Source organism: Heterodontus francisci, chromosome 41 (assembly GCF_036365525.1).
Source record: "Heterodontus francisci isolate sHetFra1 chromosome 41, sHetFra1.hap1, whole genome shotgun sequence".
Taxonomy (NCBI): domain Eukaryota; kingdom Metazoa; phylum Chordata; class Chondrichthyes; order Heterodontiformes; family Heterodontidae; genus Heterodontus; species Heterodontus francisci.
The window spans coordinates 19,716,567-19,737,519 of record NC_090411.1 but is presented as its reverse complement, the minus strand read 5'-3'; the positions used below and the strand labels follow the sequence as shown (position 1 = coordinate 19,737,519).

Sequence of the window (20,953 nt, the reverse complement as noted above, 5' to 3'; positions counted from 1 at the left end):
CTGCTATCTGCTTCCTTGCTTCTCATAACAGTCAGGGATACATCTCAATAATATAAAAGCAAAATACTGCGGATGCTGGAAATCTGAAACAAAAACAAGAAATGCTGGATTCACTCAGCAGGTCTGGCAGCATCTGTGGAAAGAGAAGCAGAGTTAACGTTTCGGGTCAGTGACCCTTCTTCGGAAGGGTCACTGACCCGAAACGTTAACTCTGCTTCTCTTTCCACAGATGCTGCCAGACCTGCTGAGGGATACATCTCATCTGGACCTGGGGATTTATCCACTTTTAAGCCCGCTAAAACAGCTAATACTTCCTCCTTTTCAATGCTAATATGTTCAAGTATATCACAATCCCCCTCCCTGATCTCTACACCTACATCGTCCTTCTCCATTGTGAACATAGATGAAAAGTAATCATTTAAAACCCCACCTATGTCCTCTGGCTCCACACACAGATTGCCACTTTGGTCCCTAATGGGCCCTACTCTGTCCCTGGTACCCTCTTACCCTTAATATACTTATAAAACGCCTTAGGATTTTCCTTTATCTTGCCCGCCAGTGTTTTTTCATGTCCCCTCTTCGCTCTTCTAATTACCTTTTTAAGTACCCCCTACACTTTCTATACTGCTCCAGTGCCTCAGCTGTTTTCAGCACTCTGAATCTGCCATAAGCTGCCTCCTTTTTCCTGATCCAATCCTCTATATCCCTTGCCAACCAGGGTTCCCTGGACTTCTTGGTTTTACCCTTCACCTTAACGGGTACATGTTGGCTCTGAACTCTCACTATTTCCTTTTTGAATGACTCCCACTGGTCTGAGGTAGACCTTCCTACAAGTAGCTGCTCCCAGTCCACTTTGGCCAGATCCTGTTTTATCACATTGAAATTGGCCTTCCCCCAATTCAGTACCTTTATTTCTGGTCCATCTTTGTCCTTTTCCATAACTGCCTTAAACCTTAGAGTTATGGTCACTATCCCCGAAATGCTTCCCCACTGACATTTCTACCACTTGTCTGGTTTCAAACCCTAGGATTAGGTCCAGTACTACCCCTTCTCTTGTAGGACTTTCTATGTACTGACTCAAAAAGCTGTCCTGTATGCATTTTAAGAATTCTGCCCCCTTTAAGCCTTTTGCACTAAGACTATCCCAGTTGATATTGGGGAAGTTGAAATCCTCTACTATTATTACCCTATTATTTTTACACCTCTCTGAGATTTGCCTACATATCTGCTCCTCTATCGCTCCCTGACTGTTTGGAGTTCTGTAGTACACTCCCAGCCAAGTGATTTGCTCCCTTCTTGTTTTTAAGTTCTCCCCATATGGCATCATTTGGGGAACCTTCTAAGATATCATCCCTCCTTACTGCAGTAATTGACTCCTTGATCAACAGTGCAATGCCGCCACCTCTTTTACCCCCTCCCCTATAGATTCTATACCCTGGAATATTGAGCTGCCAGTCCTGCCCCTCCCTCAACCGTGTCTGTGATAACAATAATATTATAATCCCATGTGCTAATCATCGCCCTCAGTTCATCTGCCTTACTAGTAAGTCTCCTTGCATTAAAATAGATGCAGTCCAGCCTAGTATATATCTGCCTTGCCGACTGACTCAGTTTCTCTTTTATATTTTACTGTGCATCACCCCCTACTGTTCCTCTACTCTGCATCCTATCCCCCTGCCAAAATAGTTTAAAACCTCGCACCCACCCCCCCCCCCCCCCCCACCAAACCCCGCAACAGCACTAGCAAACCTTCCAGCAAGGATGTTGGTCCCGTTCTGTTGCAACCTGTCCAACTTGTACATGTTAAGGAACTGATGGTACAATGAGATTTACCTGTAGTTAACTCTGTTCATTTACTGCCTTTGTATATCCAGCACTACCCTGGGTTGCTGTCTGAGTAAATTCTCCTCCATCAGTAGCAGCAACTTGCATTTATATAACACCTTTAACATACAAGGCACTTCACAGGAGTGTATAAAGACAAAGATGGACACCAAGGCAAAAAAAATTGATATGGGGAATAACTGAAAACGTGGTCAATGAGATGAGTTTTGAAGAGTATGTTAAAGGTGGCGAAGGAGGCGGAAAGGTTTAGGGAGGAAATTCTGGAGCATAGGAACTGGGTGGCAGAAAGCTCAGCATCCATTGCTGGGGTGAAGGATGTGAGGCCAGACTTGGAGCAATGCAGGGTTCTCCAGAGTTGTAAGGCTGCATTAGGTTGGAGGAGGAAGTGGGTTCATAAAGGATTTAAATACAAGGGTTAGAATTTTAAATTTAAGGCACTGGGGGATCAGGAGCCCATGTAGGAGAGTGAGCAGAACTTGTTGCTGGATAGGACACAGACAGCAAAGTTTATGGATATGCTGCAGTCTGTGGAGGATGGGAGGCCAGACAGGGCTGCACCTTTACTGACCTATAATCTGTTTCTAAAACATTATTTTACTGTTGCTGGCAAAAGATCTGATCTCATAAATCACTGTTTGTCTTCTGGTTCTGTTCCATGCTTTTCATTAATTGCTTTTTATTTTTCTAGAAAACAATACCAATTACCCCGACATCAGAAGCTGCCATGTTCTTGTCTTTTCCATCTCCAGAAAAACTCATTAAACTGGGATCTAAACGGTCACTTCTGATATTGCAGCAGGTACTGAGAAGAGCTTGTGTTTACTTTGCGATTTTCTCTGCCTCTGATTTCATCCCTTCCCTGCCCCCCCCCCCACCCCCCCCAAATCCCCAACGCTTCCCCAAAGGAATGCTGCTTTCATGGGTGCAGTCAACGCATTGATGCCTCACTAAAGTGGTCATTCCTCACATATGAAGCTAGTTGGTGAGTTGCCAGACTTATTTGTCAATGGAGGATCTGACACTGAGCGTGATCCTTTTCTCATTCACTGCTGCTTTCCACCAGATGTCATGGGATGAAAGTGGGAATCCTGCCTAATTGTCCTCTTCCAGTTCCGAAGAAGGGTCACTGACCCGAAACGTTAACTCTGCTTCTCTTTCCACAGATGCTGCCAGACCTGCTGAGTGAATCCAGCATTTCTTGTTTTTGTGTCCTCTTCCCTAGCTTGGAGTACTGAGCCCAATTGTAGAATTCTTATAGCCACTCTGGCTAAGATCAGTTAACATAGCACAGACTGAAGGACGTGCTAGTCTGTATGGCTGCCTTTGCCAACTGAGTGATCAGGGTGATCATTCTTCAAAGTGAATTCTATGTGCGTCCCTGCAGTGTTAGGTTCAATGTGATGCAGTTTTCCAATACTTGTTTAGTATTTAAATTCATATCAGCTTCGGATGTCAGAAAAATTGAAGTAATGTTCTGCAACTCATTGAATAAATGCACCATCACCCAACTTCGTTCCTGTTTCAAGCTGATTCTATCTGGGCTGGCTATCTGGTTGAGGGTGCAACAGTTGTACTTAGCGTCTATGGGGTGAGAAAGGGGAAAAGATTCGGTCAGGTTGGTTAGTCTAATTGGCGTCACGATCGCTGCTGCAAAGTTCACGTGGATCTCCTGTGATGGCTTAACTCGAGTCAAGCATAATGATGTATCCTCTGTGAGAAATGACCAGCACCGCAGGGCAGATAGTGTCTGTTAAACTATACCCAAGCACGTGCCGTTAGGAGAGGGCGGAAAATGTGTTCCAAGTGAATAGAATTGACTGCCCTGAATTAATTTTCCTTTGCGTGTTGACCTCACAGACCGATCTATCAAACGTGGAAAAAGTCGTTCAAACATTTCTGAAGGTGGCTGCAGTCTACAAGGAAGACCAGGAAACAAAAGGAGCAGTACTTGAAACTGCAGGTGATGTAGCCATCTCATTTGTCTACCCTGAGTTGATTTAGCATATCGGCAGTTTGAATCTTCGTATAGTTTAAGTTAGGATTGTGCATAGATCATCGTACAGCTGGCCTGCAGAAAAATAACCCACTTTTTGCCCAGTTCTGCTGGAAAGGGAGTCCATTCTTTGGACTTGTTGCATATTAAATCGGGGACCTAAATGGGCTTTTAACTTGATTGCAAAGAAGTTTGAGGCGAATCAGAGCACTGGCACTGAGGAACTTAATCTGATTGACCCAAGTCAGTAATAGCTTGGAATGATTACTGTACACAATTTGTAATTTATGTTGAACCCTGAGCCGTTCCAGCCTGCAATGCAACTGCAGTATTGATTCTGGTATGTACAAGTACCACTGTCTTATTTATATTTTGGCCCTTATGCACACAAGAAATTGAGCCAATGTAACAAACAGTAACTGCTTAAATTGCAATTATTATCCATTATCTGCAAAAATAAAAATGTGGTTAACACTTCTGAGTAGGACCCCATTTCCACTGAGGAGACGTTACACAAGGGCTTGGTGCAAGTTATTAGCTGAGCACTAGTGAAGTCTGTTTATCCGAATACCTATCTCCAAGATGAATGAGAATTGACAACAGACTAAGAAGTAAAAGATAATGGAGTAATTTTTTTTCAAAAGTTTTTTTTTAACCCCCCCCCCCCCCAATACAGATGAACTGTTGCAGAAAGCATTCAAGACTCCTGGATTTCAGTTAGATGTGTTCATTACTACCCTCTTGGTGTATATGGGTCTTCTGAAGGTAGGAACTGATTTGATGTGTGGAGCAGAGATGTCCAAGATGTGACCCTGAAGCTGCCACATGGCAATTTACTTCTTGTAGCCCAAGCATGTCTGCGTTATTTATGTTTATTATTCGCTGGCTTGTCCTGTTTAAATTGTGAGAGTCCAAAGGTGTGGGATGGGTTGCTTTTAGTGCTGTTGCCTCTAGGTTGATAAATCCCAAGTTGGAACAGCCTAATCTGTTTGTATCAGCAATTTGAGGTACATGGAAATCAGTGGAACATAGATTTAAACTTATGTGTGCCTGAAGTTCCACATTTTTCCCCCAAGGAGAGAGAGCTTTGGGCACCCTTGGAACAGAGGGATTGTTGAAATAATTATTGCTGTAAAATGTGGTACTCCCCAGGTGGAGGTCTTAAGCAACCCAAATGTAAACCTACTGCATTCATTAAATCCAGTCCTCGGGAGACTTCTTATTGATTGCCAGCTATATGAGACCTGCGCTTCAGGTACCAGTGATGCAAGCATCCACTGTTATCAAAGCAACTTAAATGTTCTACAGTTCTTCATTGGTTGTCACTGCAGAGCGTGTATGGGTTTACTGGAGCTTCTCTGGGGGTTGGTGAAATTCATACTGAACTGATCATTCTGCCATACGTCCAAGAATGTTAAGTTTTGTAATCTAGTGTTACGACCGAGGTGGGCTGGGAGGAGTGTACAGTCATTTCTAGTTCCACTTCTCCACAGGTCATAACATATATTTAAATGTTTACCCAGTTACCGATACAGTCAATCATAGACTCTTTGTCCCAGAATAAAATACACCAACCAGGTTTCTTCAATAAAAAAAACAATTATTGGTTTATTATAAAACAAGACTTAACCAGTAACAAAGCAAAGCATTAACTTACAGATTGAAATATGAAAGTTCCCTTTTACCTTAGCCCCTCAAATGCATACACACACACACACATACGCAAAAGTTAAGTGAAAAAAGAGATTTTCTCTTTAGAGCTCTGTTTAAAAAGAAAAGACAAAGAATACTTTGGCCAAATACTTGCTAATTCATGAAGAAAAAAGAAGATATGGAAAGATGTCAGTTGTCCCTTTTTGTTTTGGTTTAGCATCCCAAATATCCGTAGACGGCTGTCACTGCGATCTTTCGAGAACTGTTCTTTTCAGGCAACGTTGATCAGTTTGGCAGGTTTTCCAGGAGAAATGCGGCAACAGGAGTTTCTGGCAGCCTTTCAGAAGGAATGCAGCATCAACCACGCAACCAATTTTTGTATTATTGGCAAACTTCTTAATCATGCCTCCTACATTTAAGTCTTAACCCTTAATATGTACCACGAAAAGCACCGGACCTAGTACCGAGCCCTGTGGACCGCCACTGGAAAAAGCCTTCCAGCTGCCAAAACACTTGTCAACCGCTTCTTCCTGGAACAGAGGCCCAACCAGTCCCCATCCACCACCACCCTCCTCCGCCTGGCTGAACTTGTTCTCACATTGAACAACTTCTCCTTCAACTCCACGCACTTCCTTCAAGTAAAAGGTGTCACTATGGGTACCCGCATGGGTCCTAGTTATGCCTGTCTTTTTGTGGGATATGTCGAGCATTCTTTGTTCCAGTCCTACTCAGGCCCCCTCTCCCAACTCTTTTTCCGGTACATTGATGACTGTATCGGTGCCGTTTCCTGCTCCCGCCCCGAACTGGAAAACTTTATCAACTTTGCTTCCAATTTCCACCCTTCTCTCACCTTTACATGGTCCATCTCTGACACTTCCCTTCCCTTCCTCGACTTCTCTGTCTCCATCTCTAGGGATAGGTTGTCTACTAATATCCATTATAAGCCCACCGACTCCCACAGCTACCTCGACTACACTTCTTCACAGCCTGCCTCCTGTAAGGACTCCATTCCATTCTCCCAGTTTCTCCGTCTCCGACGCATCTGCTCTGATGATGCTACCTTCCATGACGGTGCTTCTGATATGACCTCCTTTTTCCTCAACCAAGGATTTCCCCCCACTGTGGTTGACAGGGCCCTCAACCGTGTCCGGCCCATTCCCTGCACCTCTACCCTCACCCCTTCCCCTCCCTCCCAGAACCGTGACAGGGTTCCCCTTGTCCTCACTTTTCACCCCCATCAGCCTCCATATCCAAAGGATCATCCTCCGCCATTTCCGCCACCTCCAGCGTGATGCCACTACCAGTCGCATCTTCCCCTCCCTTCCCCTGTCAGCATTCCGAAGGGATCGTTCCCTCCGCGACACCCTGGTCCACTCCTCCATTACCCCCACCACCTCGTCCCCGTCCCATGGCACCTTCCCCTGCAATCGCAGGAGGTGTAATACCTGCCCATTTACCTCCTCTCTCCTCACTGTCCCAGACCCCAAACACTCCTTTCAGGTGAAGCAGCGATTTACTTGTACTTCTTTCAATGTAGTATACTGTATTCGCTGCTCACAGTGTGGTCTCCTCTACACTGGGGAGACCAAGCACAGACTGGGTGACCGCTTTGCGGAACATCTCCGCTCAGTCCGCAAGCAGGACCCTGAGCTTCCAGTTGCTTGCCATTTCAACACTTCCCCCCCTGCTCTCATGCTCACATCTCTGTCCTGGGATTGCTGCAGTGTTCCAGTGAACATCAACGCAAGCTCGAGGAACAGCATCTCATCTACCGATTAGGCACACTACAGCCTGCCAGACTGAACATTGAGTTCAATAATTTCAGAGCATGACGGGCCCCCCATTTTACTTTCATTTTTAGTTATTTTTTCTTCCTTTTTTTTTTTACATTTTTACATTTTTTACAATCTTTTTTTTTGCATTTATTTCATTTCATCTTAGTTTGTTCAGTTTGCTTACCCACTGTTTTTTTTTCAGATTTGCTGCTGTTCAATATTCAGTGTATTAACACCTAATCTGTACTAATGCTTTGTCTTTCAACACACCATTAACATATTGTTTGCCTTTGCTCTGTGACCTTTTGGTCAGCTATGTGGCCTGGTCCAATCTAGACCTCCTTTGTTATCTCTTGCCCCACCCCCACCTCACTTGCTTATAACCTGTGACTTTTCTAATATTTGTCAGTTCCGAAGAAGGGTCACTGACCCGAAACTTTAACTCTGCTTCTCTTTTCACAGATGCTGCCAGACCTGCTGAGTGGTTCCAGCATTTCTTGTTTTTATGTCAACCATTATAGTTTGCTTTATGCCACTGAGCCAATTTTGGATTCAACTTGCCATTTTCTCATGGATCCCATGGTCTTTTACTTTTCTGCCATGTAGGGCCTTGGCAAAAATCTGTGTAGGCTGCATCATATGTGCTACCCTCATCGACCCTCCTTGTTCCCTCCTCAGAAAAACTAAGTCAAGTTAGTCAGACACGACCTTCCCTTGACAAATCCATGCTGACTTTCCTTGATTAATACATGTCTATCTAAATGATTTGTACTGTACCTCCATTTTTTTCCTATAATTTGCCCACCATCGAGTTTAGGCTGACTGGTCTGTAATTTCTCAGTCTATCCCGTCCGCACCTTTTAAACAATGATATGAGGCTAGCTGTCCTCTGGCATCACGCTTATAGCCAGGGAGGATTGGCATATGATGGTGAGAGCCTCCGCTATTTCTTCCCTTGCTTTTCTTTGCACCCTGGGATGCATTTCATCTGGGTGTGGCAATTTATCGACTTTCAAAGATGCTAAACCCCCTAATATTTCCCCCCTCAGTTTATCCAATTGAATATTTCACACTCCTCTAACTACAATGTCTGCTTCATCTCCCTTTTTTTGTGAAAACTGACACAAAGTATTCATTAAGACCGTACTCACGCCTTCCTCCTCCACACACATCAGCCCAGCTGTTTCCTCTCTTATGTATTTATAAAACATCTTTGGGTTTTTCTTGATTTTACTTGCCAATATTAAATTATGCACTCTCTTTTTGCTTTCCTACTTTCCTTTTTAATTTCATCCCTGAACTTTCTATACTCCTCTTAGCTTTCTACAGTATTGATCTCTTGGTACCTGACGTAAGTTTCCCTTTTTTTGCCTTATCCTGCTTTGTATGCTCTTTGACTTCCAGGGAGATCTAAATTTGGAAAACACCTTTTTTCTTGGAACATATTTGTTCTGAACTCTTGCTGTCTCCTTGAATTCCTCCCACTGCTCTGACAGGTTCATAATACAGTAGAAAACCAAACTGAATAAAAGGTAATCTAAAAAGGGAATAAGAGGGGCAAAAAGAGAGTCTGAGAATAGATTAGCTGCAAACATAAAAGAACGCAAAAGTCTTTTATAAACATAGGTAGTAAAATGATAGTCAAAGGAAGGGTGGGATCGATTGAGGACATAAAAGGAGATCTTAGAGGCGGAAGGCACACTGAGGCACAGTGGCGCAGTGGTTAGCACCGCAGCCTCACAGCTCCAGCGACCCGGGTTCGATTCTGGGTACTGCCTGTGCGGAGTATGCAAGTTCTCCCTGTGACCACGTGGGTTTTCGCCGGGTGCTCCGGTTTCCTCCCACAGCCAAAGACTTGCAGGTTGATAGGTAAATTGGCCATTATAAATTGCCCCTAGTATAGGTAGGTGGTAGGAGAATGGTGGGGATGTGGTAGTAAATATGGGATTAATGTAGGATTAGTATAAATGGGTGGTTGATGGTCGGCACAGACTCAGTGGGCCAAATGGCCTGTTTCAGTGCTGTATCTCTAAATAAATAAATATAATTAATTAATTAATACCATATTGGTCTTCAGTGGAGAAGATGCTGCTAATACTGCAGTAAAAGAGGGGGTACTGCTGATTATTGCATAGAATAAATCTAAATATAGAGGGGGTAATCAAAAATTGGCAGTACTGAAAGCAGGAAAGTCACCAGGTCCAGATGGCATGCTTCCTGGGTAACGGAGAGAAGTAGTGTTATGAGATTGCTTCTAATTTTTAAAAATGTTTTTAAGGACTCATATTAAAATTGTGGAAATGGATTAATTTGGAAGTCTGAAGAAATGCTGGACTTTTTTTTCACTGGGGTAATTGAAAGGACACTTGGCTGAAAACAATTACTGGAAGAATCAAGGAGTGCGAAAAACAACCTTTACTGGCAATCACCTGCCTTAAGATAAATAAACAACAGGAACCTTGGACTAAGGGGAGATGTTTACAGAGAAACCACATGTCAAGGCTTATGGAGGTCAGGAGGTTGACTTTCTGTTTGGGGTTTGGATATTGTTTGCAGTTCAGTTGGGGTGTGAACTGTTTTGAAGACAGTTGAAGATCAGCCTGCCAAGGAAAAAACACCCAACTCATCTCTCTCTTCCTGTTGCTTGAAAAAACCCTGCGTATTCAGTGTGATAACCGAAACCCTTGATACCACATTTCTCCTGAGAAGCTGGAAAAACCTGCCAGATTAATTCTCAACGCCACCTGAAAAGAACTGCTCCAGAAAAGATCGCAGTGAACTGTCTATGTGTACTTGGATGCCAGATCAAAAGAAACAACTGACATCTTTCCCTATCTTTTTTTCTTCAAGAATTAGCAAGTATTTGGCCAAAGTATTTTTTTGTCTTTTTTTTGTAACAGAGCTCTGCAGAGAGAATTTCTTTTTTTCAGTGTGTGTGAGTTTGTGTGTGGCGTGTTTCAAAAGGGAACTTTCATATTTCAGTCTGTTAATGCTTTGCTTCATTACTGAATAATTCTTGTTTTTATAATCTGATAATTTTGTTATTTATTAAAGAAGCCTGGTTGGTGTATTCTATTCTGAGATTAAAAAAAGAGTATATGATTGACCGTATTGGTAACTGGGTAAACATTTAAAAAATATATTTTGTAACCTGTGGAGAAATGGGACTAGAAAAAACAGTGCAGTCCTCCTACCTCAGTCACAACAGTAGTTACAGGATGGAAATTGCGGAGGCTCTGGCCATTATCTTCCAATGCTCCTTAATTATGGAGCGGTGCCATGGAACAAATGGTTTCTGTACTGCATCCTACCATGATGTTGTCTCTTTAAATGCTGCGTTTTTTTGTTGTGCATTTTCCAGAGTGAAGAAAAGATTAAAGTGGTCAGTAACCTAATTGGACCTCTGACAGTTCTTAAGCAAGTGATTCAGAAGAACTACTTTCCACGGTCTGTGATTCCCATCCTCAGTGCGTTCATTACTAAGTAAGCAAAGATTTTCCTCTTTACCTCACCAGTGTTTTGCTTTCTTTCAATGATACTTGCAGTACAGTGAACCTGTCAGTTTCTCTTAATGTCAACAGTCTTGTGTGCCAAAGTACAGCCAGAAAGCAATCCATGCAGGGATATGGTTCCAAGAGCTCTAGCTGCCCTCAGTGTTTCAAAAGATGGCCAATCTTCATGAGTAAGCCTGGACAATGTGTGTTAGACTATTGTGCCATGGAGGGCATTGCACCTAGCGGATCCTGGCTGCACCCAATATCCATATGCACACTAGGAAGCAGGAGCCATGGCTGATTACCTTCCCACCCTTTTGTTCACCCAACTGCAACTACCCAAGTGTAGCGCTTCCAACTACTCCCCTGATGGCAACTAACCCACCAAAAACTGGTAATGGAGCCTGAACTCTACAGGTCTGTACGGCTCAGTACGTCAGGGGTGTAAATTTCCACTTTTATTTCATACCAGCTGATGTCCTTGCAGCATTACTCATGATTAGAGGTCTGCTTAAATCATGGAGAAATTAAACACTTTTTACCTGTCTGTCATAGCATAAATAGAAAAATTTGGGGGTATTTCATAGCTATATTCATAAAATACACTTTATTGTTTGGAGATAATATATTGCCTCCAAAGAACAGAAGTGCACATTTATGCTTACTGGGATGTGCTTCACATGATCCTGAGCTATAATGTGTTTTGCTTTTTTTGATTTATCCATCATCTTCAGGTTAGTTTCACTAATGCCTAAATCAATGTCATATATTGTTTTCAATCAGACTGATGTCACCTGTACTGTGCGTCATGCCAAGTATACGCACGTTCAATAAGCCAACAATTGGATTTAATTATCACATCACAAACACGGAAGTCAAGTGCTTGTGCATCACAGTGACCATGGAAAAGTTTTAAAACTGACCATTTTATTAGTAATTCACATTGCATTTTGGATAATACTTTGAAAGTTAGTTTTGTGGACAGTTATGTATTTCACAATTTCCAGCAATTTATTGAGTAGACCTTTACTCGTGGCCCTTTCCCTGAATAAACAGTAGCTCTGTATAATTGTGCAAATTTGGAGGAGTGACAAACAGTGAGCATGATGCGAACTGACTGCAACAGGATATAGGGTCGCAGAATGGGCAGACATGTGGCAAATGGAATTTAATACTGACACTTTGTGAGGGATGTGAAGACAGTGGAGGGGGTGCTGAAAGGATTCACGGGAATGGTACCAGCGATGAGGAACTTCAGTTATGTGAATAGATTGGAGAAGCTGGGGCTGTTCTGCTGCTGTTCTCTTTGGGGAAGAGAAGATTAAGAGGAAATGTGATAGAGGTGCTCAAAATCATGAGAGGTCTGGACAGAGTAGATAGGGAGAAACTGTTCCTGTTGGCGGAGGGGTCGAGAACCAGACAACACCAATTTAAGGTGATTGGTAAAAGAAGCCATGGCGACAGGAGGAAAAACTTTACACAGTGCGTGGTTATTATCTGGAATGCACTGTCTGGGAGTGTGGTGGAGGCAGATTCAGTTGTGGCTTTCAAAAGAGAATTGGATAATTATCTGAAGAGAAAAAACTTGCAAAGCTATGGGGAAAAAATGGGGAGTGGAATTAGGTGAGTTGCTCTTCCAGAGAGCCGGGATGGACACGACTGGCTGAAGAGCCTCCTGTGCTGTAACCATTCTATGTTTCTAAATGTGAAGTGATGCATTTTAGCAGATGGAATAGGGTGAGGCAATATAGACTTAATAGTGCAGTTCTAAAGAATATGCAGGATCAGAGGGACCTGGGGGTGCATGAATATTGATCTTTGAAGGTGGCAGGACATATTGAGAGAGTGGTTAGCAAAGTATATGGGATTTTGGGCTTCATAAGAAGAGACATAGAGTACAAAAGCAGGGAAGTTGTGCTGAAGCTTATAAAGCTCTGGTTAGGTCCCAACTAGAGTATTGCATCTAGTTCTGATCGCCATACTTTACGAAGGATATGAGGGTCCTTGAGAGGTTGCAGAGGAGATTTACCAGAGTGGCTCCAGGGATAGGGGTTTTAGTTACAAGGCTAGGTTGGAAAAGCTTAGGAGCAAAGGAGATTGAGGGGAGATTTGATAAAGGTATACAAGATTATGGCAGGCTTAGGTAAGTTAGACCAGGAAAAACTGTTCCCATTAACAAATGGTACAAGGACGAGAGGGCACAGATTGAAGGTATTGGACAAGAGATGCAGGGGGAATGTGACGGAAGAACTTTTTTATAGAGCGAGTGGTAATGACCTGGAACTCTCTGCCCACGAGGGTGGTGGAAGCAGAGACAATCAATTATTTCAGAAGAAAATTGGATGGGCATTTGAAGGAAAACCTTACAGGGCTGCAGGGATTGAGCGGTGGAGTGGGACGATTGGATTGCTCTGCGGAGAGCCAACATAGACTCGATGGGCTGAATGGCCTCCTTTTCTGCCATAAATCATAAATGACTTTATGCTGAGCTGGAAGAAGCGCTGTTTATAAATTGAGGTGCGCCATGCCATGAAATGCACAACATATTCTCCCAATATATAGACACCTCTCTGGGTCAATAAGAGGGTAATTGTTACTGTTTGGCAACTGTTTCAGTCCTTGACTACTCTCCAGGTCAGGAATGCAAATTATTTTTATTTTAATGTTTTGTGTATTTGCTCTGATCTATAATTTTTTAAAAAAAATTTGTTTATGGGATGTGGGTGTTGATGGCAAAGCCAGCATTTGTTTCCCATCCTTAACTGCTCTTGAGAATGTGGTGCTGAGCTGCTTTCTTGAACTGCTGCAGTCCATGTGATGTAGGATTCTTCTTTGACTTTCTCATAGCCGTTTAATATTACCATTTCGGAGGCTGGTTAAGAGCCAACCTTATTGCTGTGGGTCTGATGTTACATATAGTCTAGACTGGGAAAGGATGGCAGATTTCCTTCCTTAAAGGACATTAGAGAAGCAGTTCGATTTTTATGACAATTTAGTGGTTTCATAGCTACCGGTACTGATACTAGCTTTTTATTCCAGCTTTATTTAATTAACTGAATTTAAATTCCCCACCTGTCGTGATGGGATTTGAACTTGTGTCTCTAGAGCATTAGTCGAGGACTCTGGATTACTAACGTAACCAGTATGCTACTGAACCCAGTACCATATGACTACTAGCAATGATGCAAGAGATCCAGCAATTCTAATAGTTTGTATCTCTAATTATTTCTATTCCTGTGTACTACTTGTTGCAAATGCTTACACCCCTGTTCAAAAATGGGGAGACGGATTAATCTCACAACTACAGGCCAGTCAGCCGAACATTGATGGTGGGGAATCTTTGAGACATTAATCTGGGAAAATATAAATTAATAAATGACAGCCAGCACAGATTTGGTAAAGGAAAGTAGTGTTTGACTAGCTTGATTGAATAGAAAGTGTTGATGAGAGCAGTGCGGTTAATGTTGTGTAAATGGACTTTTGAAAAGTGTGAGATAAAGTAGTACATAATAGACTTTGTTGCAAATTTGAAGGGTATTAAAGGACAGTGGCTGCATGGATATGAAATTGTGACAGCAAACAGTGGTGATGAGCAATTGTTGTTCATACTAGAGTGCAGTATGCAGTGGTATTTCCCCCGGGGTCAGTACTAGGACCACTGCTCTTTTTGATATATGATGATCTGGACTTTGGTGCACAGGGCATAATTACAAAGTTTACCGATGGCACAAAGTTCAGAAATGTAGTAGAGCGAGGAGGATATGAACAGACTTCAGGAGGATAGAGACAGACTTGTGAAATGGGCAGATACGTGGTAGATGAAATTCAATGCAGAGTAGTGTGAAATGATTAGTTTTGTTCAGAAAATGGAGAGCCAGCATAAGCTGAATGGTACAATTTCAAATGGGGTACAAGAACAGAGAATCTTAGTGATGTAACTTCACAAGTCTTTGAACGTGGCAGGACAAATTGAGAAAGCTGTTGAAATGACATACAGGATCATTGTGTAAATAAATAGAGGTGTAGAGTGCAATATTTATAAAATGCTGGGTCGGCCCCAGCTGGAGTATTGTGGCCAATTCTGAACACCGCACTTTAGGAAGGATGTCAAGACCTTGGAGAGGTTGCAGAGGAAATTTACTAAAATATTACCAGGGATGAGGGACATCAGTTACCTAGATAAACAAGGGTTGTTCTCCATAGAGCAAAGAAGTTTAAGGGGAGATTGTGTAGAGGTGTTGCCAATGAAGGGTATGGATGGAATCAGTGAGATATGGTCCCAGTGACAGAAGAGTCGGTAACCAGAGGACACAGATTTAAGGTGATTGACAAAAGAACCACAGGTGACATGAGGGGGAAAAATAATTATGCAGCGAGTTGTGATCTGGAATGTGCTGTTGAAAGGGCGGTGCAAAATTATTTTATTCTTTCATGTGATGTAAATGTCGCTGGCCAGGCCAGCATTTATTGCCCATCCCTAACTGCCCATGAAAAGGTGGTGGTGAGCTACCTTCTTGAACTGATGCAGACCATGTGAGGTAGGTACACCCACTGTGCTGTTAGGAAGGGAGTTCCAGGACTTTGACCCAGCGATGGTGAAGGAACGGCGATATAGTTCCAAGTCAGGATGGTGTGTGACTTGGAGGGGAACTTGCAGGTGGTTGTCCCATGCATCTGCTGCCCTTGTCTTTCTAGGTGGTAGAGGTTGCGGGTTTGGAAGGTGCTACCTGAGTAACCTTGGTACGTTGCTGCAGTGCATCTTGTAGATGGTACACACTGCTGCCACTGTGTGTCGGTGGTGGAGGGAGTGAATGTTTGTGGATGGGGTGCAAATCAGCAGGTTGTTTTATCCTGGGTGGTGTCGAGCTTCTTGAGTGTTGTTGGAGCTGCACCCATCCAGGTAAGTGGAGAGTATTCCATCACACTCCTGACTTGTGCCTTGTAGATGGTGGACAGGCTTTGGGGAGTCAGGAGGTGAGTTACTCACCACAGGATTCCTAGCCTCTGACCTGCTGTTGTAGTCACGGTATTTATATGGCTACTCCAGTTCAGTTTCTGGTCAATGGTAACCCCAGGATGTTAGTGGGGGATTCAGCAATCATATGCCATTGAATGTCAAGGGTAGATGGTTAGATTCTCTCTTATTGGAGATGGTCATGGCCTGACACTTATCAGCCCAAGCCTGGATATTGTCCAGGTCTTGCTGCATTTCTACACTGACTGCTTCAGTATCTGAGGAGTCGCGAATGGTGCTGAACATGGTGCAATCATTAGCAAATATCCCCACTTCTGACCTTATGATTGAAGGAAGGTCATTGATGAAGCAGCTGAAGATGGTTGGACCTAGGACGCTACCCTGAGCAGCTCCTGCAGCGATGTCCTGGAGATGAGATGATTGACCTCAAACAATCACAACCATCTTCCTTTGCGCTAGGTATGATTCCAACCAGCGGAGAGTTTTCCCCCTGATTCCCATTGACTCCAGTTTTGCGAGCGCTCCTTGATGCAATACCCGGTGAAATGCTGCCTTGATATCAAGGGCAGTCACTCTCACCTCACCTCTTGAGTTCAGCTCTTTTGTCCATGTTTGAACCAAGGCTGTAATGAGGTCAGGAGCTGAATGGCCCTGGCGGAACCCAAAGTGAGCGTCACTGAGCAGGTTATTTCTAAGCAAGTGCTGCTTGATAGCACTGTCGACTACACCTTCCATTGCTTTGCTGATCAAGAGTAGCCTGATGGGGTGGTAATTGGCTAGGTTGGATTTGTCCTGCTTTTTGTGTACAGGATATAACTGGGCAATTTTCCACATTGCTGGGTAGATGCCAGTGTTGTAGCTGTACTAGAACAGCTTGGCTAAGGGCATGGCAAGTTCTGGAGCACAGGTCTTCAGGAGCTGAGTGGTCCTGGCAGAATCCAAAGTAAGTGTCACTGAGCAGGTTATTGCTAAGGAAGTGCAGCTTGATAGCATTGTTAATGACAGTACTATTGTCGGAATGTTGTCAGGGCCTGTCGCAGTATCCGATGCCTTCAGTCATTTCTTGATATCATGTGTAGTGAATGGAATTGGCTGAATACTGGCACCTGTGACGCTGGGAACTACAGGAGGAGGCTGCGATGGATCATCCACTCGGCATTTCTAGCTGAAGATTGTTGCAAATGCTTCACCCTTATCTTTTACACTGATATGCTGGGTTCCCCCATCATTGAGGGTGGGAATATTTGTGGAGCCACCTCCTCCTGTTAGTTTAATTGTCCACCACCATTCACGACTTGATGTGGCAGGTCTGTAGAGTTTAGATCTGATACGTTGGTTGTGTCTATCGCATGCTGCTTGCGCTGTTTAGCATACAAGTTGCCCTAGGTTGTAGCTTCACCAGGTTAGCGCCTCATTTTGAGGTATGCCTGGTGCTCCTTCATCCCCCGGCTTGATCGTGATAGTAGAGTCGGGGATATGCTGGGCCATGAGGTTACAGATTGTGGTTAAGTATAATTCTGCTGCTGATAGTCCACAGCACCTAATGGATGCCCAATTTTGCATTGCTAGATCTGTTCAAAATCTATGCTATTTAGCACGGTAGTAGTGCCACACAACACAGTGGAGAATATCCTCAATGTGAAGACGGGTCTTCGTCTCCACAAGGACTGTGCGATGCTCACTCCTACTAATACCGCCATGGACAAATGCATCTGCAGCTGGCAGATTGGTGAGGATGAGGTCAAGTATGTTTTTCCTTGTTGGTTCCCTCACCACCTGCCGTAGACCCAGTCTAGCAGCTATGTCGTTTAGGACTCTGCCAGCTCGGTCAGTAGTGGTGCTGCCGGACCACTGTTGGTTCAGTAATAACTTACAAAAGGGAATTGGAAAAATACTTGAAAGGGGAAAAATTTTCAGGGCTAGTTCGGGAGTGGGACCAATTGGACAGGTGCAGTAGGCCGAATGACTGCCTTGTGTGCTATTTGATTCTAGATTCTTACTTCTGTTCTTTCTAGCAATGTTGCTTTAATCTCATTTACTTTTTCTTTTAATATAGGCAAAATCGTGCTTTTGACTCCTGCCAAAATGCCAAATACACTTTATTGGAGACTATGAAGAATCTTTAATATGATCCCTGTGATGTGGGAGCTTGTGCAAAGAGCGAAGGACGCAGAACTGTAGGGAATATCCATGCATTACTGAGGAACCGCTGCAGAATGCCCTCAGGCTGCACAGTGCTGAGCGTTTCACTTTCTTCATACTACAGACTGGATCTTTGCTTTAACTCAATTTGCACCCCTGGCCTCTTGACAATTTGCAGCAGGCTCTGGCCAGAGGTATCTCCAGATTCTTCTCCGCTGCTTGCAAGAGAAAGCAAAATTGGAACCAGATTTTAGTGACTGCGATTAAAAAAAGGATTTACAGGCTATTGATGAGTCATCTCCTTAGCCTCTTATGGTGGGGAGAGGGAGAGTGTGGAGAATAGCCAAATTTCCATGGCTCTGAACAACTGAGTGTGTGCTTTAGCTTAAATTGTAGCCCTTTATTCAAACTCGTGATGCTTTCTAAAATTAAGTGGACATTTTTCACATTATGTATCTTCATGTCTCAGCCAGCTGACATGGAGAGAAAGACAAACATTATATTGAAAAGGCTACAGGCTGATACCTCAATCCTATTTCTGAAATGTTTTGATGGTATTTTATTTGTGTACACACCTCAGAGTAGATGACTTTATGAAGTTCTTCCAAATTTGTATACCTGTGCATGCTAATACAGTTTATAGTACAAAATAGTTTACTTACTTATTCCTGCCTCAATCAACTGCTGGAAAGGGCTTGTTTGCTGCTGCAAGAACATGTCCCTTATCCTCCTGCCCCTCACAGTCCCAGTGAAGGATTTTCTCTGTGGAGAAACAAAGGCTTTGGCCTGTGTAGTTGGCACTACTTCCATCTCTTTTTTTCTTTCTTCCCACCCCCCCCCCCCCCCCCAACAAAAAAAAGGGAAATAATTAAAAACCAATAGTTCCTCCAAATGGACTAGTTGATCGAAGGCATCGTCCTTGTGACTGAGCAGTACAGACCAAGGTATCGCATGTTCCGTCCCTGGTCTTTGCTGAGTCACGTAGATGTGGGGGCATGGAGAGATTGTAGAGATGTTGCATTGGCCTCAGCACCCTCAGGGATAGATCAAGGAAATCAGTTAGGGTTCCCATTCTTGATTTCTCGAGTCCTGCTGGAATATGTGCATGAAGGTCTGATGAGGACAGAATCAGAATCATCTGTAATGCTGTCTGTGGTTGAATAACTCGCCAGCATTAGCTGCCTAAACTTACCCAAGAATGCCACTTAGGTGAGGTACAAGAATCTGCAGACTCTTGTGGAACCATGTCCTCCCAAGAATCGCTGCCTGCTGGAGAGCAGGGAAAAAGACACAAATAGGATAAGAAATAAGCAAGAACCAGAGGCTTCTTGTACTAGATTAACATATTCTAGTGCACCTTTTGAAAAGGGAGATGCTTTTAGTCTTCAAAATGGAGGATAAAAAATGAGCCTCGTGAACTGTACATCTTGATCAGAGGTGATTTGAGAGCAGCTATGGAAAAGCTCACTGCCACTAACCTAGAGGAAGGTGTGGGGTGAATCTTATACCAGATTTTGAAGAAACATAGAAATACTGCCTCATGTAGTACATTTGGATTGCCCATACAATAAAACCACTGGGCAATAAAACTTCCAATCTGCTTTCGGTTCCTGAATATTGATGCACACTAGTAAATATTGAGAACCCTTATCCAGTGTTTCCAGTATTGAGAACTGTCTCAATTGAGCTCTTTTGTAATGTAGGCCTTGTTGATGAAAAGTTGGGGTGGTGTTTGGAAATTTCCAATGACATAAACAGCAGCTTGGGAAGATCAGAATGCTTTTATATTGCTGTTGGGGACTAGGAGAGCAGCACTCCCACAGAGAACTAACACTTCTCACCTTCTTAACTCAGCCTGAGCGGTAATGCGGGTGCACACGTATGCCTCTGTCGGGTGCACAGGTACAGTGTTCATCCCCTTTAAATTACAGTCTGCACTGTGTACCTGCAGCCTAAGGCACGTTACCAGTATGACTGTACCTAAAAGATCAGGATGTTGAATTGTACTGGAGTTGTCTGATGACAACAGGTCATTTGCAAGCTTTATTGGTCTTTAACACAAGAAATAAGAAATTGGAGCAAGAGTAGACCATATGGGCCATCGAGCCTATTCTAGACTTATTTTAGATTGCAGAAACTCTCAGGTCCTGCTGCACTCATAGTTTTTGGGTTGAGAGGGAGCAGTGCTTACATTTAGTCTGCAGTCTTTTATTCCATTTCCCTGGCCTGCTTCTGCTGCACACAATCTACAGCTTTAAAGATGGACAATTAACTCCCACGCTAGCTCCGATGCTACTCCGAGACCCTAGTTTACGGCAGCTCTGGATTAGAACATTGAGTTGATCCCCACATTGGGGATTGAATTCAATATCTAGGTTGCTACTTGCATACAGCACTGAAGGAGTGCTGCATTATCAGAGGCACAGTTATTGTATGGCATTAACCTGAGGGCTTGCTAGCCTGTCCAGATGGATGTTATTGATCCTATGGTTCTAATTGAGGAACAGGGAATTATCCCGGTATTTTGATCAACATTATTCCCTCAACCAATAACACCAAAAGCAGATTAACTGGCTGTTTGTCTAATTGATATTTATGGGATGTAACTGGTGTAGAATGTCATGTCACTGTTTCCATGTCACTGCTTCAGCAAGATTCATTTGTGTGAACTGCTATGAGCTGTTTTGATCATGATAAAGATGCCACATCAATGCAAGTATTTCTTCCTCCTTTTCTGACTATACTGATAACGGCTTCTGAATGTTGTGTACATATTGCCCGGTTAGAAAAAACCCAGCAATGGTAGACAGTCTAAGACTTGGTTGCTATACTCCTATGTAAACACTTCATCCAATGCTTTACAAAATGTCTCCATTGTATAAAGGATCTAGAAGCACTGGCAAAAGTATAAAAATTACAAGAACCGGGAGATCATAACTATTGGGAATGACTGAACAGTCTGGGACTCTTTTTAAAGGTTTTTCTAATTATCAAAGGGTAGAAGTAGAGAAATTGATTCTGCTTGTGCGAGAATCCAAAATCAGGGATCATAAATGTAAGAGAGTCACTAATAAAT

The 20,953-nt window shown here is 43.2% G+C and overlaps 1 protein-coding gene across 2 annotated transcripts in view; it reads left to right on the top strand.

Moving 5' to 3' along the window:
• Positions 1 to 20,593, top strand: part of rangap1b (Ran GTPase activating protein 1b) — a 63,678-nt gene extending 43,085 nt beyond the window's left edge. For both annotated transcript variants that reach the window (XM_068019429.1, XM_068019428.1), the window contains exons 12-16: positions 2,534 to 2,644; positions 3,703 to 3,805; positions 4,515 to 4,603; positions 10,628 to 10,749; positions 17,792 to 20,593. In XM_068019429.1, coding sequence (XP_067875530.1) covers positions 2,534 to 2,644; positions 3,703 to 3,805; positions 4,515 to 4,603; positions 10,628 to 10,749; positions 17,792 to 17,861 — 495 coding nt within the window. In that variant the 3' untranslated portion in view covers positions 17,862 to 20,593. The remainder of the gene's footprint in view (positions 1 to 2,533; positions 2,645 to 3,702; positions 3,806 to 4,514; positions 4,604 to 10,627; positions 10,750 to 17,791) is intronic.
• Positions 20,594 to 20,953: the final 360 nt, after the last annotated feature.